The sequence below is a fragment of the Triplophysa rosa genome, linkage group LG5 (genome assembly GCF_024868665.1).
Source record: "Triplophysa rosa linkage group LG5, Trosa_1v2, whole genome shotgun sequence".
Taxonomy (NCBI): Eukaryota; Metazoa; Chordata; class Actinopteri; order Cypriniformes; family Nemacheilidae; genus Triplophysa; species Triplophysa rosa.
In genome coordinates, this window is record NC_079894.1 from 2,737,176 (window position 1) to 2,763,123 (window position 25,948).

Consider the following 25,948-nt stretch of genomic DNA (forward strand, 5'->3'; position numbering starts at 1 on the left):
CACCTGCACACAGTGCCAAAGCTACCAGTATCTGGTTTAAGGACCATGGTATCCCTGTTCTTAATTGGCCAGCAAACTCGCCTGACCTTAACCCCATAGATTTTCTGAAGAGGAAGATGCGATATGCCAGACCCAACAATGCAGAAGAGCTGAAGGCCACTATCAGAACAACCTGGGCTCTTATAACACCTGAGCAGTGCCACAGACTGATCGACTCATGCCACGCCGCATTGCTGCAGTAATTCAGGCAAAAGGAGCCCCAACTAAGTATTGAGTGCTGAACATGCTTATACTTTTCATGTTCATACTTTTCAGTTGGCCAAGATTTCTAAAAATCCTTTCTTTGTATTGGTCTTAAGTAATATTCTAATTTTCTGAGATACTGAATTTGGGATTTTCATTAGTTGTCAGTTATAATCATCAAATGAAAAGAAATAAGCATTTGAAATATATCAGTCTGTGTGTAATGAATGAATATAATATACAAGTTTCACTTTTTGAATGGAATTAGTGAAATAAATCAACTTTTTGATGATATTCTAATTATATGACCAGCACCTGTAAATAAAATTGAATTGAATTGATGGGCGGGCACCTAAACGCCTCGATTAGACGCTCCACCTTTTGCGCCTCCCCCTGAACCCGGATTTGAGCCTGGAATTTGCGCAGAGCTTCATCCAGCTCCATCCCTGAGAAATCCAGTTCATCCACCACACAGCTACAACAGACAAACAGAAGACATTTTACTAAAACCTTTACTACTATTTGTATTAAAATCACAGTAAAATTTTGTTAAATGTGTATTAGGGGGACCTTAAAATAAACTGTTACCCAACTTTCTTAATCAAATTGTCAGTTTGTGCCGCTTGTCAGGGGAATTTGAATTAAAAGGATCCCTGTATAGAGCGATGTATGACTTAATATATGAACAATGGCATTGACTTTATAATTGTGAAATAAAAAAACAGTGTAACTGTCACAGTATTCATAAACTTTGAAAAAATATTTTTACTTGGTGGCCGCCATTTTTTTGCGTCAGAATCCGTGATGTCAAATGGTTGTGACCTAAACCTGTTCTCTTTCGCAACAGCGAAGCACACACGTTTTCCATATATAACAGTAAAATATGACACGTAAAACATAAGATCAGATATACAGTACAAACACACAGGGACAGTAGGTGGCGGTATGTCCTCTTGACACAAGCCAGCCTGCCAGCCATAAAAGAAGAACACGTTCAGTATTAGACGTCTGTTCAAGGTGAGCGTGCATTAAATCATAGCTTTAAACTACCGCCTTTGAGACATTTAAGACTATTTAAGACATCAGCATCCACCATAATCGTATACTTTATACATTATGAGAATATACTGATAAACACAATAATAATACTTGCGGTTTGGTTATTTATTCTGTATTAGAGCACACGTGAATATTAGCCCCCGTCAGCTAATGACCGAGGGAGAGAAGACAATAACGTTAGGCTACTGATGTTGATAAATCAACATCAAAAAGTCAAAATCTGGATAAAATGCATTGTATAATGGCTAAAACATCCTGTATATGATAAATTCGAAATGATTTCTGCTATTAATATGCATGTTTGTGTTGTTTCTGACAAACAATATTAAATGTAGGAAAATACACCAAATAGCGTCTTTATTTTCTTTCTTTCTTCTTTTAACATTATATAAAAGAAGGAGCGACAACAGTAAAGGACGAGAGAGAACCAGGCCTGGGGCCTCATTTATAAAACTGTGAGTAGAAACCTTCCTAAAAGTGAACTTACGCCAGAATGCTGAAAAGGGCGTATGCAAACAAACATTGAGATTTATAAAACCTTGCGCACGCACACCTGCACGCAATTTTCCCTTTATAAATCACAGATTACCTGCAAGTGTGCGTACGTCAATCAGTGCGTACGTGCGTACGGTTTTGTTATGAACTTAGTTAGAACCGATAACGAGGACATTTAGAGAAACGATTGTGCGAGAGTTTAATGGCCGTATTTCCAGACTTTGACATTTGATGATTATGCACAGTAAGGAAATATATTTAGCTATTTATTTACACTGTGTTCTGCAGTTATCGTATTTGATGCTGTCCTATATTCTATGCAGTCGGATCATCTCTACCTCATGCGCTCATAGTGTGATGGTGAGACAGCGCTGATCAAATATTTAGATTGAATTTTTATTTAAGTTTTGATTAAGTTTTTATTTATTTGAGTTTGATTTTACAAGAGCTGCATGAAACGAGTATCGCTCAATACAAGCGCAAATAACTCTGCAGATTTAATCTTCGTGATAATGAGGTTATTTAAGGTAAAATTAAATGTGTGTGAGGGATTAATGCTTATAATCGTTTTTGTCACACTTACCTTTTGCAATCTAACTTGAGTTAACTTACCATCGGTGTCGCCAAACTGCTCTGTCTCCAAAATGTCCGTACGCATGGGTCAGAGTTTGTGTGCAGGTGCGCACATTTTTCCATCGAGTTTGTTTTATAAATCCCATCATTTGCGTGGGAAGTGGCGTACGCCTCTTTCAGGGCATGTTTTGTGCATACGCAACGGTTATAAGTGAGGCCCCTGGACTTTTACATTATGTTTTATTATGTGGCATTTTACTTTCGTATTTTACATTTGCCGGTTCCCTCCTCCTTCTTCCCTGCTGTGAACATTGTTACACACACACACACACACACACACATATATATATATATATATATATATATTACCCTACAGAACCTTATATTTACTGAAGAACTGATTAGTGTGTCGGTGTTTAGTTTGGCTGCCTAGCTGTGCGTGCAACCAGTTTACGTCATCGAAAAAAAAACATGGCGGCCTCCTTAGGTTAAAATGAGTATTACATTTAGGGTTTTTTTAAGAACTGAAAATATTTGATGTGTTTCTAACGATAAATGCTAGTAGTGTAAGGTTATTACAACGCATTAAGCCAGACATCTCTCTCACCGGGTTCCCTTTAAAGGGACATTTCACCCAAAAATGAAAATTCTGTCATCAACTACTCACCCACAGGTTGTTCCAAACCTGTATACATTTCTTTGTTCTGCTAAACACAAAGGAAGATATTTGGAACAATGTCAGTAACCAAACAGATCTCACCGCCCCATTTACTGCCATAGTAGGGAAATTTCAAATACTATTGGAGTCTATGGGGGGGACGAGATCTGCTTGGTTACTGACATTTTTCCAAATGTCGTCCTTTGTGTTTATCAAAACAAAGACATTTTTCACAGGTTTGGAACAATCTGAATGTGAGTAAATAATGAAAGAATTTTCATTTTTGGGTGAACTATCCCTTTAACCTTAGCAGTGTTTTAACAAAACAATAACACAAAAAATGACTCACTCCAGGACATCCCTGTTGAATTGTTTCTGTCGGTTCCCGAGAAATTCACCAATCATCTGTCGACTCAAGCCTTTCCTCTGCAGCAGAAAATGGGCCACGCCCACAGGTGTGTCGGGAACAAAGCCTCTCTCTGTCAGGTACTGTATGCCCTTCTCTGGCTTTCTGAAAGGGATTGTCAGTTAAGGTTATCTTCTTACCCTACTAAAAACACAAAACTCTACCTGTGCGACATCATAGTGAAGAGTCCAAATCTAAAGGTGATGGAAAACATTTAAAAGAAAGAGGTACCATGTCATTCTAATGTATGGTGTGTGTATATAATATTACTACAATAAATGAACTTAGTTATTAAAATATACTTCAGTCCACCAAAAGCAGTTTTATTTTCCTTTGAGAGAAAATAAAAATGTGTAGAATTGCCTTTTCATACAAATTTTAAGTCTTAAAATTTACCCTCAGAAAATCTGCCATCAATTACTAATATGTTGAGTGTTCAAACTGTGTCAAAGCTTTGGGGGACCCTCAACCAGCCCACAATAAATAAATAAATACATAAAATAAAGGCCTACAAGCATCATTCACATGATAGTTTGGATCACAGTAATTTGATCACATTACAAGCTATAAATGTCCTAAAAATGTTGATAATCCATAAAAGAGATCCATATTAACAAATACAGAATAAAAAATTATGCAATTCCTTGGAGTGAGAGCTGGAGGGGACGCGTCAAAGTCAACAGTGGTTGTCTGTACAGAGCTGCCAAGCAAGCCAGTCACTGTATGGGCGCTTTAAACGTGATTAATCTCCTGATAATGTGGATCAAATATAAGAAAATAATCCATATGAACGAAGTAAGGGATAATGTACAGGCAGCATGGTTGTTATCACAGAAATAAGCCCCGACAGTGTGATCAGCACCCGACACGAAGCGGAGGATCTTGTATCACACTGAAGGGGCTTATTTCACGATAACAGCCAGCTGCTTGTACATTATCCCGCTTATTACACGGCTACTTGCCACATGAGAAAAAACTGGACATGAAATGTGAATTTGAAATATTTTATTAGCTCATTTTTACCGAATGCACACCCTCCGCGAGGAAAAGCGGTTAACTTTCGGTTTTAAGGTAAGAAACGACGTTCAAATGTCATGAAAAGGCAATTTGGTTTAATCACTTGTAAATATAATGTCAGATATGTTATTAAAAGACATATTTATATTTAATTCTTGAGTAATATTAAACTGTACCTGTAAAAATGATTTGCAGCATTCGGGTGACCGTGTGTTATAGTTTTTAGCGGTTGTTATCTGGGAATAACTAACCTACAAATGTCACGACTGGCCAATCAGAATCAAGCATTCCAACGAGCCGTGTAATAATGCAGAATAACAAAAACTAATGTCATTCCTTTGGGCGAGAGCAGAAGCCATCTCATCAAAGTCAGGGCTCAAGTTTGCAACTAAAGGAGCGCAAAATAATCTCTGGGGAATGAGAAAGTTTTCTGTGGGAACAAAAAATATTCATTGGGGAAGGCAAACGTTTTGCAAAGGAACGCAATGTTTTTGGGAAGAGCAAAAGATTTAAAATATTTTTCCTCACTTTCATACTTTTTCAGACACCCTTGTCCCTTTTAATGGCTCAGTACCTCGTTATATCTGGTTTGACAGATAAAATAACTTTGTAGATAAAGAAAGACTTGCATAAGAAATTCTAGTCACTGTTGTGTTTTAATACAAACGCTATTAATATGAGAGGATCCGGACGCTGCAAGTGTCTCAGTGCGACATCTCTGTCTGTACATGTCTTCATTGAACACTCGCACTTGAGCATGCATGGATTTTTCAGATAAAAAGTCACTTTAATTTGCATCTTCTGAAATTCTGACAAATAACAGGCATTAGTGTTTTGTTCTAGCGTGGTAATTTGACCAAAAAAATTACTAGGTTTTTAGTTCATTATTTTAGACCTTATGGGAGGTCTCTTCATGCTTAGGATGTCTGCGACCTCACCATCCACACCCCTTGACCAAATCCCCCCCCCCCCCGCAATTTGAAGACTGACTATGTTGTTATTGAGACATTGACCTGTTTATTATAAAGGGATTATATGGCACGTGGATTGTAATTAGGTACATTTTCTAAAGTGCCCAACATAAGTTGAATCCATAAACAAATCCATCATTCACCTCTAAATGGGCTTTTAGGTATATAACAAAAATGTAAAATATAAACTTCATGGCAATATTATGTTTACACAGTCCAAATTGAACATTAAATCTCAATAATTCTTGCATATCTTGAGATGAAAATGAAAAATGTCTTATGACACATAAAACATTTATCATATTTGTATACATGATTTAGCTGAAGTTAAGATGTTTACTAGACAAAAAAACTACATTTCTGTTTGTTCCTTGTCAAGTTCTTATTGCACAGTGTGCCTTTAGAACTCCAACTCATGATACTTTTGCAGCCTTGCTATTTTGGTTCATGTTTACTGCCATTGTATGGACAAAACAAGGGGTCAAATAGCTTTAAAACAACACCAGGGCAAATAAAAATTATATATTTTGGGCCTTTAAAGTCATTAAAACACACAAAAATCAGCCTAGTAGCACTCAGACCCGAACATTTTATAGCATATGCTTCTGGTGATAAAGTGTGTGTAGTAAAATAATTGAAATACATACCTATTAAAAAGGTTGAGGCCAATGCGGTATTGTCTCTTGCGAGTGATGTCGCTGCTGAATGCTGGAGAGTCCCAGCTGTTTCGAGTGTCTTTGTGGTATGTCTGTTTGTTCAGAGTCTGATCTCTCAGACTGTCTCTGGATGAGTTTATTGTGTCATTAGAGTTCGAGTTGCTGTTGATACTGTCATTGTCCCCATCAGAGAAGTCAGATTCTGACTTGATCTGACGGCTTCCATTGGTGGCCAAGTGGCTCTCCAGCTGCCGATGTCTGAGGGGCTCCGGATCTCGAGAATGTCCACGTACGATTCTCTTGGGAGTGGCCCGTGGTTCTGCTACTGTCCGTTCCTCAATATCCTGATGCTCAACCGAGCTGCATTCTGAACGATTGCTCGCTTCCGCTGAACTGTCGCTGGGTGGCTCGATGGTCAGCAGCGGTAAGTGGTTCATGCAGAGCTGCGGTTCCTGGCATCTGAGGGATGGAGTACTTCTGGAGCTAGTGTCCGCATCCAGCTTGTCGTCTTTGGTGTCCATGGACCAGTACTCTTGCGAAGAGTTGATGGACTGGGCGAGTTGCTCGGATTCAATGTTAGATGGATGCTCTACAGAGGTCTGAACAGGTGGAGAGATTTCCTCTTCATCGATGAAAAGAGTCACATTGCAGATCTCATTCAACTTGTGTCGGTCATCAGAGTGAGGGAGCTCATCATCCTCCTGACAAACTGCCCGCTCAGGCTGGATCTCCTCTTCATGCAGACCACGGCAGTTTAGTGCATCATCAATGGAGTCGGCCAATGACTTCACCTGCCTCGAAAATGTGTCCTCTAGCTCTGTGATTGTCTCCGTTAAATCGCTTCGACATTCCGGGACTTCCAAAATGGCAGGAATCTTCTCTCCAGCTTGCAACATGGATCCTAAATGGCTTGTATCATCCATGAGAGACATTTGCCTTCCTTCGAAAAAGGAGCTGTGGGATTTCTCGTGTCCATCAAAGGAAAACTGCATCCTCATGTTGGACAAAAGCATCCTGCGGGACATGCGATTCTCTGACATGGAACTCCTGAGACGTTCAAAGTTCTTGTTCATTTGATATTGGCGGAAAGCTGTCTGAATCGTGCGAGCAGCGTGGCGGGTTATGAAACGGCCTCCATATTTCCGTTCAAGCATTTCCACCTTAGAGAACCAAGACATACACAGTTATGGGTAACATAAAAATCACATCATGGACTCATTAGGGAGTACAGCAGAGATAACTATGAATGTTTTAGAATATTACAAGTATTAATTTTGATACATATGATTGAGATGATAATTTACAAACAGGAGTAAAAGTCAGTTTGAACTTCTGATCTTTTGCATTGTACCTTCTTGTCCTGAAGATCTGTGGAGAGCTCATAGCTTTCAGAGAGAGACCGTGAGCGTTTGATGGCCTCCTCCTCTGCCTGTTTGCGAAGGATTGATTGGGAGTGTTGTAGTTTGGGCCGCTGAGGGCGTTGTGATGTTGGCTGGATGCCGTGGCTGTACACCAAACTGTCAAACTGGTCCGGACTGAGGGAAGAACTGTGTGACATGGGGCCACGGCCACATCCTGCGCTGCTGTCCAAGGCGGGACCAGGCTCGCTGCTTTGAACGTCCCCCTCCACACTGGACAGGACAAAAGAGCAAAAGCTTTATGGCTTATTTGCATGACACAATGTCTTTCCAATCCTTATACAGGTTATGCCTTGTTAACATTTACACAATAATTCAGTCAGATCCTCTAATTTGACAAGCCAAGTGGCATCTGACTAACAAAGTGTCCACCCCGGACGCAACCTGCGTGACGCGACACGACAACCGGCTTGTTCTTAATGGGTTTGTTGTATCGTGCCGCATCCAGTGTGGACAAACATTTAAATTATAATAGGTTCCAATGAGTTCTATTGTCTTTTGTTGTGTCACGCTGCGCAACATTCGGTGTAGACATGGTGTAAGAGAGACGCAAGTGGGGACAACGAAAACACTAGCTGTGGGAAGAACAGCTGCTCAACAAACATACAAACCTGAACTTACGGAAGCTTTAACTTAATGAGGTGGTGATTTCATATGAATTTGTACAATGGGTGGTGATTTCATATGAATTTGTACAATGTAAATCATAAAAAAATGTCCAATTATTAGATAGAAGAATGAAGCCCCACTCTTAACTCCACCACGAAACCTAATGTCACTGAGGTTAAAGCAGAACATACTAAAAATAAGGAATTTGTCACCTCAAAAATAGTAAAACAGTTACGAATTGCCATGAGATTGGGTTGAACATAGTTTGTTAAAGTCTGTGTCCCACTTGACAACACAGAATGCTTGATTCTTTGGATCTTTTATAATTATTTTCATTGATAAAATATCCATACTGTACAAGTCTCTATGGTTTGGTAGGAAAAATATGTACATATATAGAAGAAGAAAGAAAAAATAAGAAATCTAAAAAGCTCTATTTGAAAAATAATAGAATTGAAAATGAAATTGAATTAAACTAACAACACTTTCACAAAATGTAAAATGCTTTGGTGGTATAAAATATAATAATACAAATTAAAAAGTAGAATGCACACACAGTCCACAAGATAAAACAGAACAATGAGCTGCTTCTGACAACAGACCTGAAAAAACATCTCTAAAGTATATTTACAGTAGCAATGCAATGGCCGGGTACAGTAAAATTCTCTAATTAAGCTCTTGAATGTAGTGCCCTAAAAAAGAAAATAAATTCAACCATAAACCATAAGTTTGCACGTTTGTAAATAACCATACCATAAACATCTTTTCCAGCATATATTAAGCTTACAAAACCTAGATACACAAGACCTTTACACCAATGTATGTGAGGCGATAGGGTTTCTTAGTGAGAGACATTACTCACTCATGCTTACTCTTCACAGCCTTTGCGTGAGACAGCTGTCCAAAAAAAGATTTTCTGCTCCCTAAGAAGTCCCGTTTCTTCAGCTTATCTGCCATTAAGAGTCACAAGAACAAAGTGCAATGGAGTTCCCTTTCTGTCGGTCTCTGGACGTTGTGTCCAACCGACAGAATGGCGTTTGTCTTGAGAACCTATCATCTTCTGAGTATTTAGAAAAGGCCAATGAAAATTGGCGAATGAAATTTGCATGCCGGGCTCCTCCCCGGATGTCCGGGTATAAGAGGGAAGCCGGCGTGCTCATTCATTCACCTTTTGTTCTTCAGAGCCTACGCATCTGATGAGCTTCTCTACGATCTTGGTGATCATTCTTTCTGCTGGAATCTACGACGTGGACAGCGGACGGTCACTTCCTGCAGTGACTCTCCCCTGGGCGTCTCGGCAGTTCCGGAGGTGTTCGAGCAAATTTCCTTTTCTAAAAGAGCAAATTTCTCCAGCGTGGCTTGTCCCGCTGTTCTCATGGGTGCAACACACTCATCGAGGAGGGGGACGGACACAATGCCTGCTTCCAGTACGCTGGGGCAGACGTTGTGGATACGTCCTGCCCGCACTGCGGGCGGTGACGATTCAGACGTTGCGTCACAGGTGGCTGTGTTCCCACGGGACTCAGCCACCACCTCGTTTGCTCCCTGTTCCGTGGCGGCAGGACTACGGCCCTGCCGTCCGCTACGGCAAGCAGCGAGGGTGATATGAGGATTACTGTGAGCGATAATCCGCCAGCCACGGGCTCACGGACCATTCACACCTCGTCTCGCTCGTCTGACCGTTCCCCAGGAGACGGTCCACCGTCTTATTCCTCAATCACGTATTCGGACACGATGCGTGATGGTGAGAGGTCTCTTGCAGCATCGGGGGGTGACGTACTGCCATCCGACTCCGACGATTCCTCGGGCTCCCTCCCTCGGGGGGTCGAGCCCAGGGAAAAGCGGACGTCGAGATGTCAGCCATGCTTTCCCGGGCCGCCGTGAGTGTTGGGTTGCAGTGCCCGCACTGCCTCTCCCGGCGCTCGCGGCTGGCTACATGGCACCTCGGGTTTGAGCGCGGCTCCAAGCCGCGCCCGCCCCCAGTGCCGTGTTTACCGGAAGTGCATGAGGAACTTTGTAAGACCTGGAACGCCCCTTCCCGGCACGTTTCACGTCAAACAAAGTTCTGTCACCCTCTCTTCCCTCGAGGTTGAGACAGCTGGAGGAAACGTCGGTGTCCCCCAGGTGGAGTATGCCGCCGCGGTGCACTCGTGCCCGTAGGTGGCGGCCACCAGGGGGGGCTCGACCTAGACTCCCGTCCAAAAAATGTGGTGTCTCGGCATCTCTGGTGTTGAGAGCTTACATTGCGGCGGACCAAGCTGCCTCCTCTCTCCACGCTATGGCTCCTGCCAGGCCAGGGCATTGAGAGAGCTCCACGAGGGTAAGACCGACCCAGCGCTTATGCAGGAACTCCGCGCCTCCACTGACCTCGCTCTACTGGTGACCAAGGTGACCACGCGGGCCCTGGGTCGGACGATGTCCACACTTGTGGTCCATGAGAAACTCCTCTGGCCGATCCTTGCGCAGATGAGTAACGCTGAGAAGGTCCGCTTTCTCGACGCACCCGTCTCGCAAGGGGGGGCTGGTTGGTGTTACTGTCGAGCCGCAGCGGCCCCGCACGCGGCCTCCCCGGAGGGTTCTCGACAGTAAAAAGCAGTCCACCGTGCCGCAACTCGGCCGCCTCGGCCGTCGAGTCCCGTGCACTGTCTGCTTCTCAGCAGCCCTGGTCCTCTTCGACGCCCTCCACTGGAGGAGCAGCGAAGAGGAGACCATCGCCCCATCAGCAGCCGCGGCGAAGCGGCTGTCATGGGAAGACCTCAGGGGGATCGAGGCTACCATTGGGCCTGACCCCAGCCACATCGCTGGGAAGTCGGATAGGGACGGATCCTGCCCCGTCTCTCCATCTGCTGGCCCCCTCCGGGGGGCTAGTGCCCACTTACTCTCAAAAAAAGGAGAGTTTCCTCTCTCTCTGGGTTACCTCAGCCGCTCTCACCCTCTGCACGACGGTGAACGGCAAACTCGACGTTGCGTCATGGCGAAGCGCAATGTCGAGTATAAACTGGGTTACCTCAGGCGCTCTCACCCTCTGCACGACGGTGAACGGCAAACTCGACGTTGCGTCATGGCGAAGCGCACTGTCGAGTATAAACACCAGCCCTCAGCACTCTCAGCCAGGCAGGAAAAACAGCAGAGTCGATCTCCTCCCTGGGGGACCTCCCCCGACAAGGAATCCGTACTGCTAGCCATCGAACCACCCCCCGGTCGGAAGACGAAAAAGATCGTACCTTAGTCCCCGTCTCATTCTGGGAGCCTGTCTGGCTTCCCAGGCTGTCAGACTGGCTAGGGAAGACGATCCGTCTCAGCTACGCGATCCAGTCGCCTTGCGCCCGCTAAGTTCAGCATCCGATATACCTCAGTCAGAGGCTGGGATGTTCCCGTACTTCGGGCCGAGGTCGCCACCCTTCTGGTGAAGGGAGTGATCGAGCCCGTCTCACCAGCCGAGATGTTCAACGGGTTTTACAGCTTGTACTTCATTGTCCCCAAGAAAGGCGGGGGGTTGCGCCCTATCTTGGGTCTGTGTGTTCTGAACAGGCACCTACACAATAGCTGCCTTTCAGGTTGATCACGCAGAAGCGCATCCTGACGTCCGTCAGGTGTCAGGTCCGGTTCATGGCAGTTGACCTGAAGGACACGTACTTCATGTCTCGATCCTCCCTCGACATCGGCCGTTCCGACGGTTCGCGTTCGAGGGATGGGCATATCGGTACAGGGTCCTCCCCTTCGGTCTGTCACTGTCTCCACAAGTCCTTACGAAGGTCGTGGAAGCCGCGCTCCTTCCCCGTAGGGAAGGATGTGTGCGGGTACTAACTATCTCGATGACTGGCTCAAGTTTGGCACACTCTCGAGATCGGTTGTGTACACACAGGGACCTGGTGCTCCGGTACCTAGATCGGTGGGGCTACAGGTCAACTGAGAAAAGAGCAAGCTCTCCCCGGTGCAGAGCATCCTCTTTCTCGGTAGGGAACTTGACTCTGTCCTCACGAGCGTCCCCGCTCACCCCCCGGGGGGGGGGCACGAGACCCGCGACGAGGAAGCCTGCACCCTTGCGGCCTCCCAGAGGCAGCGCGACTGACTAGCGCGCCCGATCAGTGTTGAACTGCCTGAAGATCAGACAGTCAGCGGTCCCCCTGTAACAAGAGGCTCCTGGGATACATGGCATCCTCGGCGGGGGTTGTCCCCCTCTGGTTTATGTACATACGACCGCTCTAACACTGGTTGCAGAGTCAAGTTCCTTGGAGAGCGTGGCACACCGGCAGCAGGCGTATGGTCACACGCTTTTCTGCCAACACACCCTAACCCCCTGGTCTCCCTGACCTTCTTACGGAAAGGGGTCCCCTTTGGGATGACTCCCTGCAAGGTTGGGGTGCCGTGTGCAACGGGCAAGCAGTGTCGGGCGGTGGACGGGCCACCGCCTGCGTTGGCATTTCAACTGCCTAGAGTTGTTGGTTGTGCTACTGGCATTGAGGAGGCTACTACCTCTCGTGCAGGGAAGCACGTGCTGGTCCGGTCGGACAGCACAGCTGCTGTGGCCTCACAGCAGCTAACATGACTCGCCCGACGCCTCCTCCTCTGGAGTCAGCAGGTGATCAGCTCCCTGCGAGCCACACACATCCCAGGCATCCTGAACCAGACAGCCGATGCGCTCTCTCGTCAGTCGACGCCTCACGGAGAGTGGCGACTCCCTCCCCGTGCAGCCGGCTCATTTGGGGCAGTTCGGCCAGGCACAGGTGGTCCTGTTGCCTCCCCGGACTCCACCCATTGTCCGCTTTGGTACTCCCTGTCCGAGGTACCCTCGGCACGGATGCCCTTGCGCACAGCTGGCCGCGGGACAAGCGGAAGTACGCTTCCCCCCAGTGAGCCTCATTGCACAGGTCCTGTGCAAGGCCAGGGAAGAGGAGCATCAAGTGGTACTAGTTACGCCCCTTTGGTCTAACCAGGACTTGGTTCTCGGAGCTGAGGCTCTGACAACAACTCCCCCCTGTCCGCTCCCCCTGGCGAACGGCTTCCCCAGGGGAAGGGGCACTTTACGGCATCCCAGGCAAAACCTGGCTACATGTCTGGATGGGATGATGAGATCCTGAGTGACCCACCCCCGGTCCGGTTGGGACGTCACTCAGGCTTGGGCTTCGGCCACTGGGCGGCTATACGCCCATAGGTGGTGCCTCTTCTCGTCCTGGTTCTCTTCTCGGCGAGAAGACCCGCGGAGTTGCTCGGTCGGGAACGAGCTGTCCCGTCCCCAAGAGAGATGGGGGAGTAACCTCTCCTCCTCCACACTGGGAATGTATGTAGCCGCTACGGCCGCTCATCATGACCCAAGTGCTGGGTAGCCTCTGGGACAGCACGACCTGGTCATTAAGTTCCTAAGGGGCGCGAGAGGGTGACCACCTTATCCGCGCTCCGTACCCTCTTGCGACCTAGGTGGCGGGCCTCAAGAGGCCCCGCCCCCTTCGAGCCTCTCGGGGTTGCCGCTCTTTCTCAGTCTTGATAAAGACGGCTTTCCGCATGGCTCTCACCTCCAAGAGGGTAGGGGATCTACAAGCACCCTCCGTGTCCACAGATTGCCTAGAACTCGGGGCCGGGATTCTCACGTTATCTTGAGACCCCGCCCCGGCTACGTGCCCGAGGTTCCCACCACTCTCCCGAGAGACCAGGTGGTGAACCTGCAGGCGCTCCCCACCAGGGAGGAAGACCCAACCTATCCGTGTTGTGTCCAGTACGCGCACGGCGCCTCTACATGGACCGCACGCAGAGCCCAGAAGCTCTGAGCAGCTCTTTGTCTGTTTCGGAGGTCAGCAGGAGGGTGGCACACTGGATTGTGGATGCATACCAATCTCAATTCGCCCCTGCCCATTGGGAGTGAGGCACACCCCTCGTGGGCACTGGCTCAGGGCGCCTCTCTGGCAGACATCTGCAGAGCTGCGGGTTGGGCTATGCCTAACAACTCCGTGAGGTTCTAATACCTACGCGCGGAACCGGTGTCAGCCCGCATCCTGGCAAGGTGTGGGACCGGCAGCCGGTAGGGCGTACACCTGCGGAAGCCCTTCCCCCTCCGGGGGGAGCAGTGGCGATCCCGCCTCACTTCTTTCCCCTCGGGTAAAGAACAGGCATTCCATCCATCACTAAGCACCCTTCCAGGGGACAGGCTGGGCAGAGCAGCCCTGCCCCCTTAGGCCGGGGAACAGTTGAGTTATCTCCCACATAGCTCTAACCGGACCTAGTGGTCCAGACGTGGAAACCCCCCCTCCGTGGGCTGTTCCGTCTGATGTATCCTCATGAATGGTTCCCACCTTGGCAACGCATGACCTCCCCAGGTGGACTCCCACCTTGCGGTTAACTCCTGCAGTCTGCACATTCCTCCCATGAGTTCTCCCCTGGTGGTGACACCATGTGGTGTCTCCACTAATTCCTCCCTACGGTAGGTAGTGGCCTCTGCAGCGTTTTCCCCCAGGGGGGAATAATGCTTACCCAGTGGCCCGTACGGTGCCGGGCGGCTTCTCGCCATTTAGAGAACTAGGCCTCCGCCCGTGACGGCCGGCGATAGGGGCTTCCCAACTTTGTGTAAAGCTCTGGGTCCCCCGTCCTCTCCACAGGAGGGTCATAATTTCGCGTTAGCGTCTTCGTCTGACTCACCCAGGCCAGTCAGCATCGCTCCGCTAGAGATTGTGACGTGGCACAGCGCTGTGGCATTTTCCATAGGAACCCCATCTGTCGGCTCGACACAACGTTGAGAGGCTGACAGAAACGGAACGTCTTGGTTATGGATGTAACCTCAGTTCCCTGATGGAGGGAACGAGACGTTGTGTCCTTCTTGCCACAACGCTGGCTGCCCGCCGCAGCGGTCGAGGAATGCTCAGGCTCCTCAGACCAAAAGGTGAATGAATGCAGCACGCTGTCTCCCTTTTATACCCGGATATCCGGGGGCGGAGTCCGGCATGCAAATTTCATTCGCCAATTTCATTGGCCTTTTCTAAACTAGTCAGAAGTTGATAGGTTCTCAAGAGCAAACCCCATTTGTCGGCTCGACACAACGTCTCGTTCCCTACATCAGGGAACTGAGGTTACATCCGTAACCAAGACGTTTCATTGGCATCCACATTTCCAGATAGCATAATGTTCGCCATTTTAGGCTTTACATATTTGAATCATTTTCATAAATGTTGTGTAACATTCTCGAAATAAGCCTTTGGTACTTCTATTTACACCTACTTATGTTTGCCTCTGGAAATGAGATAACTAGTGGTTTGAAAAGCATTGAAAGTGAGTGACTTGCACTTCTCTAATAAAGTCATTTCCCCATCATAAGTCACTCTAACTGGGAACAGCTGTTGTGTGATTGAAAGCAAAAATGATAACACATTATTTCCTCATCCGGTCCTTCTGTCACGGTCTTGGTCTGGTCGTGGTATTATCTGCACGTGGGTTGTGTTGTTGTTGTCGAGCACGTGGCATCCGCGTGCTCGGTGTCTGCATATTTTACCCCGCCCTCGTGTCTCCTTAGGCTTCCCCGCACTGGTGATTTTCCACTCTGCACCTACACGCCCGCTGACTTATTACTCATTAAGCACTCGTTCTCGTAACTACCTCACACCTGCCAACCTTTTCCTTCGCATTATGTTTTCCCCTTATATTTCCTCAGTGTCTCTTGTCTGTTGTCTGATCGTTGCTTGTTTGTAGCCAGTTTCAGACTGCCCCAGACGTAGCTGCGGCTCGTCTGTAGAAGTTTAGTTCTTTTTGTCGTGTCATAGTCTTGGATACCGTCTTGTCTCGTCAAGTGAAGTTTCTCTCTCTCCTGTTACCTCGTTCGTCTTCCTCTTTCCCGGCAGCTCTCGTTGGTGTTCACATCGACCTCTACCCATCGCAGGCAGCTACCCGCAGGCGGAGTCCGGATTCCATTCCTCGTCGTGGTCGACCTCCAGATTCTCAGCACGGGTCCCGGGCCGAGTGAGGTCCCCAGGCACTTCCCTCCACGTCTTATTGTCGGAGACCTATCCTCAGCCCGAGTCGCTGTGTTCATCCCTTCTGGGGACTCCAGTTCTCACCACCGCGGACAGCACATTCGCGGTTGGGTTTTGTTCTATTGACTGCTGCCTGTATTTAATAAATTCCTTCGGATTTCACCGCACTTGGGTCGTCCTGTATTTCTGTCATGACACCTTCATTACAGAACTTCTGCCTGCGTCCCAATATAGCATGTCATCTGCACTGCAAGAGCTGTAGGTTTCAATTTAGTCAATTTAAAACTCAGCTTTTTGTACCTCTGCAGGTAGAAAATGTTGTACTTTTGGGTACATCATTTCACCTTAAGGACCTATTGTGCCCCCTTAGGAGTACATTGTATTAGGATACAACGTTTTGTATCATTAACACACTTAATTGTACCTTTGTTTTTTTTTTGCCTGTATTCTGAAATTACGATTCAGAAAAAGACTGCATTTGGATCCTCACCCCCATGTTATCTGTGCAGTGCATCTGTGTAAAAATGCTGAAAGTTATAGTTCATTCAACAGTTCTGTCATCATTCGCTCTTACTCTGCCATTTAATTGAACATTTTCTTGTTCATTTTTACATGTGCTATTTCAGAGTACAATATTTTACTATTATTTGGAAATTATAACAAGTTTTTTACTACAAATTTTTACAAAAAAATTGAAATTATAACAAGTGGGTGTTGCAAATGTTTAACTGGTAGCATAAATTCAACTCAAACTCAACTTTAAAATTCAAAGAATGTTCTCTGTGAGTCACTGCTGAGCCCAGAAAAAGAAGTCATTTTAAGGGAGGTAATGTGTGCGTGTGTGCAGGAGACGTGGACATCTGTCAGACCATCCGTATGGAGTCTGTGACAAATGGACGTGTGTGTGTGTTTGGGGAATGTTGTGAAGTTCCAACATTCCAGCTGACTAGATGGATGAGAAGAGTGTCACGAAACAGCTATAGGAGTTTGGGGAGACCAGCATGTTAATGAAGAGCAGACTTCAGCCCTGTGTGTGAGTCAGTGGTCTCAAGTAGATTTCCATATGTGACTGAACCACAGCAAAAACAAGATAACCTACATTATCTGTAAGCTGTATTCATTATCTAATGTATGTATGCACACTTACGGATCACATGAAACACGGTATTTCACATTTCACAAAAAAATATGCTAGGTTTAAAGTGTCATCCACTACAAGTCACCACGACATTTCCTTGTAAAAACGTCTCAGAAAAGTGAGAAATTATTTGTTAGAAGATGCCATTTGCTCTTGTACTTTTTACATTTTTATGTGTAAATTCTTGTATGAGGTATTTTGCAACTGTAAATCAGAGCAGACATCTCACGTTCACTACATCAAGATATTATCATGTTTCTGCTCAGTTGGTGAAGTGTTGTGTTAGCAATTCTAAGGTCATGGGTTTGACCCCAGGGAACTAAAACACAGAGAAATTATGTAGATTGAACCTGCCAGATGCATAAATGTAAACGTTATCATTGACAACCAATTAATTCACACATCTTATCAACAATGCACCCATAAAAATACTGCTGTAGTAATGTCCAGTGAGTGCTAACTGAAGGTCTGTTGGCACAGGATATGAGGCGCTTGTTATGTGTCCTCCAGCACAGGAAACAGCTGTTCCTGCTGATCTTTCTCTATGTTATTCTCTTAACAAACTCAGCAGTGCTGAAATGTAACATAGTACACAATACTGAAATAATAAAACAACTCGCACTCAAAGAGGTAGCCTACTGATTCACCCCCTGTGATCAAAAGCAAGTTTTGGTGTTTTTAATATGCTATGTCCAAATGAATGATTTTAAACCCTTGAGTATTTTCTCCATGAAACTGCAGTTTACATTTACATAAAATATTGCCCCGGTTTTCAATGTCATAAACATGTAACCATTCACATCAACACATTTGATTGCGTGTATCAGCAGTTCAAGCCATAGATGTGTTGGGATGCACGGCACATAGACTCATCGCTGAAACTGCACTGCTTTTATGCAAGCATGCGCTGCTTACATATGCATTGTAAATGCTCTAACCTGTTATCATCAGCGACAGAAAACATCTGCGTTGCTATCACGCAATTCATGTGTGCATAGAGAAACCGGCTCTAGAAGCATCTGGAACTGCCGCATGTGGCATCTACGTATGTACGTATATATCGATGGTCCTTGCTGGTGTGAATGAGTGGACGCTGGGATTAATTCGCATATAAATCCACATATGCTAAATGAGGTAAAGTGGGGGTTTTTAAGAAATTATTGTGACGGGGAAAAACTTTTACATATGCTATTTTGGTGCTCAATGATGAGTTTTAAGCGATACAATTATGGACCGCAGTGGGACTTTAATACATTAACAACATTCCATTTCATTTATGCTTTTGGCATTCCAACTTAAAGTGCTTTACGAGCTTTGATCATCAGCATGTGTTCCCCAAGAATCAAACCCATGACCTTTGTGCTGCAAAGTCAATACTCTATCAATAGAGCTCCAGGAATACTAGACGAACAGTGGGAATCCAAAACAGCTTGAACATTTAAAGCTCTCTCTCTCTCTATCTGAGAACCCTAAATGATGACATATCTAATAAATGTATACAACTTGGGTGGTGGATAAGTGTTATAACTAGGCCAAACTAACTGTCACATGTCACTTCTTTCCTTAGTTGGACAGTTAAAAATACATCTTCATTAATGTGTTCATCTAGACGACAATCCAGCCAGCACTGAAGACAGAAATGAATCAAATCTGCTCCAAAGGTCATCAATGAGCTCAAATAGAAATTCAACAAACATAATATATTCTATTCAACAGCAAGACCGATGATGAAGGTCATTTTAACCAAAGGCCATTTTAGGAACATCAACTGTTTTTTTCCATGCCATGCATTTGAAATAAATTGACAAGCTACTGTAAAGCATTGCTTTTAGATGGGTTATAGTCCGGTCTTACCAGCTGTCCCGCTCCAGCTCAAGTAGAGACTGTGTTTTTTCAGAGTTACACTGTAAACACCACATATCTGCTGAAAAACCCACGTCCACAAGTCAACCATCGCTAGATCCAAACACTCCATGGTTCTGAGAACACAGTAACAACAGTACAGACTCCATAACTGCTGTCACAGGTACAACTCTGACTGTGAGGGGGCGGAGTCTGTGTGTCGTATCCACACAGAGCGATTCCACCCACAGATCTGATGCTGATCGATGAAACACGGCCTACTTACATGTCACAAAGAAGAGTGGAGCCGTCGAGTGAACATTCACGTGGCGGCAGAGGAATGCGAGTGGGGAAAGAGGAAGCACCTATTAATAGTGCCCTTTTTGGGTGGGTGGGGGGGGGTTGGGTTGGCTTTAGCACTCACGTTCATTTTCTCAGAGAGGATCTCCGGAAATTATTTGAGTCACCTCAATATAGGTTATATAGGTGGGACAGAAGTTATTTTGAGAAATGTCTCATTGTGTCTCATTTTGTCACTGACAGAGGAATGACCAGAGGGTCTGTAAATGATTAACTATCCCTCTACTCTGGCTGTATTTCAACTTGATGTAATTCTGTACCTTGATTAGTTGAGCACTGCATTAGTAAAGCAAAGGAAACCCAGGAAACACACATACTCATAAACAATCTGTAAACTAAATGGATAATATGAGCATCTGCCAAATGCGTAAATGTAATACATGGACAAGATCCTTATTGATAGTATATGTAATAGCCATCCAGCATTGCTGCTACCAAAATGTAATTTGTTCTGTGTTATATTCCTTTAACTGTCTGCCAGTAAACACAGATTATTCAGTTCCAAGAGTTTGGATGTTCAGTTTATCCTTGGATGTTCAGTGTATCCCTAGTGCAACAAAAAAATATAGGCGGGACTTAATTTTGTTATTTGGGAATTGACTGGATTGATGAATGTCAACAATATACTGAGACATGTCATGAAAAGAAGGAGGAGGAGACTGATTTTGATTAAATATTATGAGGGTACATGAATTTAATACAAATTCTACATGGTTAAATTATTTATAATAAATAATGCAATAGTCTGTAAAAAATAATGGAAAACATTTTTGCTTAATTTCATGGTGTCTTAAATTTAAAAGCATGAATTTACATTATAATTTTTTTTTAAGAAAAAAGACTTAATGTCTTAGGTCACTTAGCTTCTTGAGTAAATGTATCTTGATGTAAAAAAAATAAATTTGTACTAGAAAGCATGACAAAAACACTAAGTAGGAAATGTATTTTTTGCAGCAACAATATTAGCATAAACACCAAAGGTTGACGTAATGTTTGTTCTAAGCTAGCACGTTTCACCTTTAAAATGAGCCGTTTCATTTGATTGGATTTTAATTGGCTCAATATGTTTTATTCCTCATCACCAGCAGTGTTGGGTGTAACTAGTTACTAAGTAATTTAATTACTTTTCCTTAGAAAAAGTCAAGTAAGGGATTACTCTTATTTTTTATGTAATTTAATTACAGTTACTTCTGATGTAATTGAACTAAATACTGTGTAATATATTCAATAGTGGAAATGACCTAAAAATGATAGTCTAAATTTAAAATGTATGCTTTAATGTATCCTTCTCACATTTGTATACTTTGGTCAGTTAAAAAGAATCATTTATGAAGTTATTTATTAATTATTTTATTGAATTAAAAGAGCCGTTTCATGTCTATCCTTGAATCAATTCTAATCAAGGTTGATGAAGGATATAAAGTAATTAATAAGTAATTAAATACTTTTTGAAGAGAGTAATTTGTACAGTAATCTATTTACATTATTGAATATGTAATTAGTAACTAGTAATCCATTACTTCTTCAGAGTAACTTACCCAACACTGATCACCAGCTAAAAAGAATCGCTCTGTAAGTGATCCCAACAATATTGCTACTATAGTTATTGTTATAGCTGTGGTGTGGACTACACTATTCTCTTAAACTTAGAAGGCTTTTAAAAACTTTAAAGTCTTTATATTTATCATTCTTGGGTGAATGTCCCCATTGTTGTAAGCAATATAATTATCCAATCAAACCATAGCTACTAATCCAAACAAGCATACGAAAAGTTCCCACAGTTCTGAATGCATGCAAGTTCCACAAAATAATTTACATGACACTATGATGAGGTGCTAGCTGGCCTTTGAGGTAAAAAAAAGAAAATAAGTATACTACCAGATGGTCAACCATTTCCTTTACAAGGACACTGCACTGCTGGAAAAAAGGTGACCAGCAGGACATCTTTTCTCCCGGTGGAGAAAATTGCAGCTTCCTTCAGTTTGCTGCATCTCAAACTTGAAACTCCACACAAGTTCAGAGTACAAACATGCGCAAGTCAGCAGTTACAAAGAGAAGAATGTCAGCAGATGTCCGGGAGCATGTGATTCTTAGTCCTGCTTACAGGAGTTACTGTATATGTGTTCATAGCCGCTGACCAGACAACTTGCATCACCTGTCACGCGTGTATTATATATGCATTGATACTAATATATCAGACATATTACATATCACACTGTTTCCACTTTTAAACCGTTACTCTTTTTGGCGTAATAAGGACCCAAGGACACATATGCAACCTATCATCTGAGCACCACAGAAACACACACCCAGTCAAAGTAAAATTCACCAAACGTCACATATTTGCATAATACCCTTCTACTGGCTGCTTTGGTCCACCCACAAACAACAGCTGAGTAAGTGATTTCACTACAGTATGTCGAGGAAATGCTGTTTCTTCACTGTCAGAGCAAAATGACAATTTATGGACTTTGAAAGAAATAAAAAATCAGTGGTTAATACAGTTCCTCAGTACTACTGTATGATGCTGTTATTTCACCTTTACATTACATATATGCATTTGGCAGACACCTTTATCTTAAGCAATTTACAGGAAATGTTAAATATACATGTTGACATGTGCGTTTACTGGGATAAAATTATTTAAATCTAATCCCAGTTACTGCTAAGGACCATTTGACACTTCAGGATCTCAACCTGTAAGTATGCAGTTGTGTAAAACTATGCAAATTGTCTGTCGTTCTTACTGTCTTTAATAGTTTTCACTGTCCTTATGTTTGAGGTTTTAGGTTATGATTTGAAAATCGTCAATTTTGTTGCAGGTTTAAGGGACACTGTTGTAGATTCATACAGTAAATTATTCATAAGATTATCAAATTCCTCCATTTGACAAAACCACACACACTAATCTACACCTTCAGCACAAACACATCTTCACCAGTGTAATGTCTCTTCACTATCATAATTTTATATTAGTTTTTAGTTTTCTAGCCAGCAGAGGGAGCAATAACATCATGTTTGAGCTGTATTCCAGTGAATTGCACTCACCAGGAACTGACCATTTTGTTCACAATAGAAATACAAACATACACTAATAAAAGCCTTCATGCTAAACATTTAGAAATGTGTGTGTGCGTGCGTGTGTATGTGCGCGTGTATGTGCGCGTGTGTGAAACCATTTTAAAATGTACTATTTATAGTATTTGTTTAGGTAAAATGATATTATTCTGTAAACTACTAACAGTATTTCTCCCAAATTTAAAATATTTAAAATATTGTTTCTATTTGCATTTATTTGCGGGAAATGAAAACTGGAGAAACAGGTCAAAATAACAGAAAGTAATTGAATAATACTGCAATGAGAACAAGTTCATATTCTCTTTTAAGCAATACAACAGTAATATTTGTAGATGTATTTAGGGAAAAAAAAATCATTACAGTTTTTATGTGTCTGGTCATGCTGTCAGTCTTTCACATTGCTGAGGTTTTGTTTTGTTGAAATTCAACAAACACTGCACTGGAATGGCCACAATACATCTAAAAATGTCTATTTGAAATGAAAATTTGGAATGGTGTCTTAACATTTTCTGTGGCTGTATATATATATATATTTATATATATACTGTATATGTTTTAAATTGTACATTCCAATTAACATCAGTCAAACTGTAGTTGGTTTGTTTTGATTTAAGCCATAACAGCAAAAATACAGCCAACTAACACAATAAAACATGATTTTTTTTTTTTAAACGGAGTTATCTCATTTTGGAACACTTCATATGTAGAATTGTAACTGTACATTTCATTGTAATACGTTTTTATGTTATACATCCTCTAAACCAGTGGTTCTCTCTGTTAAGCTCTAAAATTTCATTGGGTAGTAATTTTTTTAGGTTTCGTGAGTGGGAGCGGGGCCTTGCAATATTGTTGAATACAATGGGGGCCTTGGAGTCAAAATGGTTGAGAACCCCTGCTCTAGACTATGAATTCAGTGTAATTTCATTGAATGTTTATTCTGAATTAGTGTATGCTCAACTTCAAGGAAAGCTGGACTATAGTTTCGATAAATTCCAAATATAGGCAATTTGTTAAGGTTTACAATGGTGAAGCCTTTAGAACCATAATAAAGCAGATCAAATGTTTCTGCTCCTAAATTTAGAGATGTTCAGAACATGTGATCAGTTAATAAAATTTATAAAATATTACAGCATCTCTCCAACACATACACATAGGTGTTTTCAGTCTGACTGAACCCTGCTGACTGCAGCTCTACATTTATGCACACGACTGTGTAACCCAGATTATAGACTATATATACTGCAAAGATTAAATGCACAGCATACACACATACAGGCCTACTTGCGCTTGAGTGCTGCAGCATGAGGTAATCACAAAGCCAGCCTCTTCTGCTCTCAAAGCCCACCCTCCCTTGGGTGAATGCAGGAAACACACAAGTCTACAGCCTAGGGTATTAAACATATTTGCACATAGTAGTTAGCTCATATCATGTTGAATTGATTAATATTTTTGCAGAATATTTTAAAGGCCACCGAAATGTTGTTTGAACATATCTGTGTGTCAGGAGTGTGTGTCCAGAACCACCCTAGAATGATACAAATCCACCCATTCATTTTTTTAAAAATCCCCAATAAACCTCAACAGTCCACTTGAACGAGCTGTTGGCATTCTCTCAGTAACCTGATGTCACATTGATTAAGCCCTGCCTATGACTGCTGATGGACTCTGCTGTCTCCGCCCTCATCGAGTTGTACATTGTTCGGCATTGTTTTTACGCTGGACTACTGACAGTGAGCAACAAGAATGTTTTGTAAACAAACAAGGTGTTTTGTTGTTGGATGCAAGACTGAACATATGTATTCATTTACTCCCAACATCTGAGCCTCTGAAGACCCTATGGATTAGTTTTATTTAACAATGGAATGTGCAGAAGACAGGTGAAGTCACTTACACCACGAAAAAAAAAGCTCAGTCAGCACTTTATAAAACCTCTTTACTACTAAGTAGGACCCTCTGTGCGATGTGTGAATCTTCCATCCCACCACATGCCAAATGTGCTATATAGCCTGAGATCTGATGATTGTGAATGCACATACGAGTCAGGGAGTCGGCCATTTGCATTTGGGCTTTTAACTTGGGCCAGTATTGAGGCCATTGTTGTAGCAGTGGACTAGACATGGCACTTTTGAACTTTCTGAACTGTCACATACTGTATCTTAATACAACTCGAGTGCCCAATAAAGCCGTTCTCATTGATATATGTTCTGTATCTGTTGTCAGACATTAAAGCAGGTATGACATAGTGATTAAACACTATTCATTAATATTACGCTAAAAAAATCTATTTGAATGATAAAAGATGGAATTGTGAATCATAAGTTGCTATTCATAGTTTCTGTAATTATCAGCAACAAGGTTGTTCACACTGGAATTGTCGTTAGTGACAGGGTTGGAAATTAACAGGGTTAAGGGGTAAAATGTTCTTTATGAGAAATAGTTTTTTTACATAAAATATATAGTTGACCAATATTGCATAAGCAAGAGTGACATTTTCCTGAATATCAACATGTGACTGTGTAATTGTGCAAATGTGAATCTACTATTATGAGTGGATTTTGGGGAAAAACTAAATAATTTAAAACTGTATGATATAATACTTTAACTGTAAACAAAAAAAAGACATTTTCCTCTACACACACAGTAAACCAATAAACAAAAAGTTGGATAAATCTGTTTAATTTCCTTCACACACATTTAAAGAAAAGAGCTATGAGAAGATGTTAAATGAGCATCACTCACATCACTAGCAGCACACAAGAGCTCACAAAGGTCTGCTGAAGTTTTCAGATGGAGACATGAGTATTCAGAAGTCCAGAAGCAGATGAGCTGTTAGCTGTGTCATACTGAATGTGCAATGTTGCAGGTTGATACTGTACGCTCAGTAAATAATTAATGCTGTCTGCTGTGCCACATGACTGGATCATGTTATCTGAGCTCTCCGGTGTCATGCTAAACACTTCCTCACTCACAGCTACAACAATCTACCCAAAAACTCAGTCAAGACTCCACCCTAAAAGAAAAATGGTGTTGGTAAATATTGACATGTGGCTCTCAACCAATACATTTCTATTCTTAAAAACTGTGAGGAAAGCAGGAATTTATTCAGTCATTAATTTCAGCTGTCATCGCGATTCATTAATGGCCACATGCTTACATGCATTACAGCAGCCACACCAGGTTCCGCTTATGGTAAGGGCTCTGTCATCATCCTGTGACATCACCAGACCAGATATGACACATTACATACAAACACACAAAAACAATCTGTTTGAAGTCAAAAATAGATTACACTACTATAGGTTTTTAGGCCGACTTACAATGTATACAACGGGAATAATCAGTAAACATGGTGCATCGTCTTACTCCACCTTCACAGTGCCATTACTTTAGCCATGAATGTAGGCAGAAGAAAAAGAAGATCTCTTCTCTCATCAACATCTCCTAAATATGTCAAACTCCGTACAGTCTGC

The 25,948-nt window shown here is 43.2% G+C and overlaps 2 protein-coding genes across 2 annotated transcripts in view; both read right to left on the reverse strand.

Annotated features, from left to right (window-relative positions):
• vapal (VAMP (vesicle-associated membrane protein)-associated protein A, like) overlaps positions 1 to 25,948 on the reverse strand; it is a 190,174-nt gene that overhangs the window by 4,737 nt on the left and 159,489 nt on the right. The window lies entirely within an intron of this gene.
• Positions 565 to 25,948, reverse strand: part of LOC130554401 (IQ motif and SEC7 domain-containing protein 1-like) — a gene marked incomplete at its 3' end in the record, with an annotated part of 91,324 nt that continues 65,940 nt past the window's right edge. Inside the window, exons 3-6 of the mRNA XM_057334026.1 lie at positions 7,430 to 7,709; positions 6,070 to 7,238; positions 3,378 to 3,539; positions 565 to 718 (exon numbers count right to left, since the gene is read on the reverse strand). Of these exons, the coding sequence (XP_057190009.1) occupies positions 565 to 718; positions 3,378 to 3,539; positions 6,070 to 7,238; positions 7,430 to 7,709 (1,765 nt within the window). The remainder of the gene's footprint in view (positions 719 to 3,377; positions 3,540 to 6,069; positions 7,239 to 7,429; positions 7,710 to 25,948) is intronic.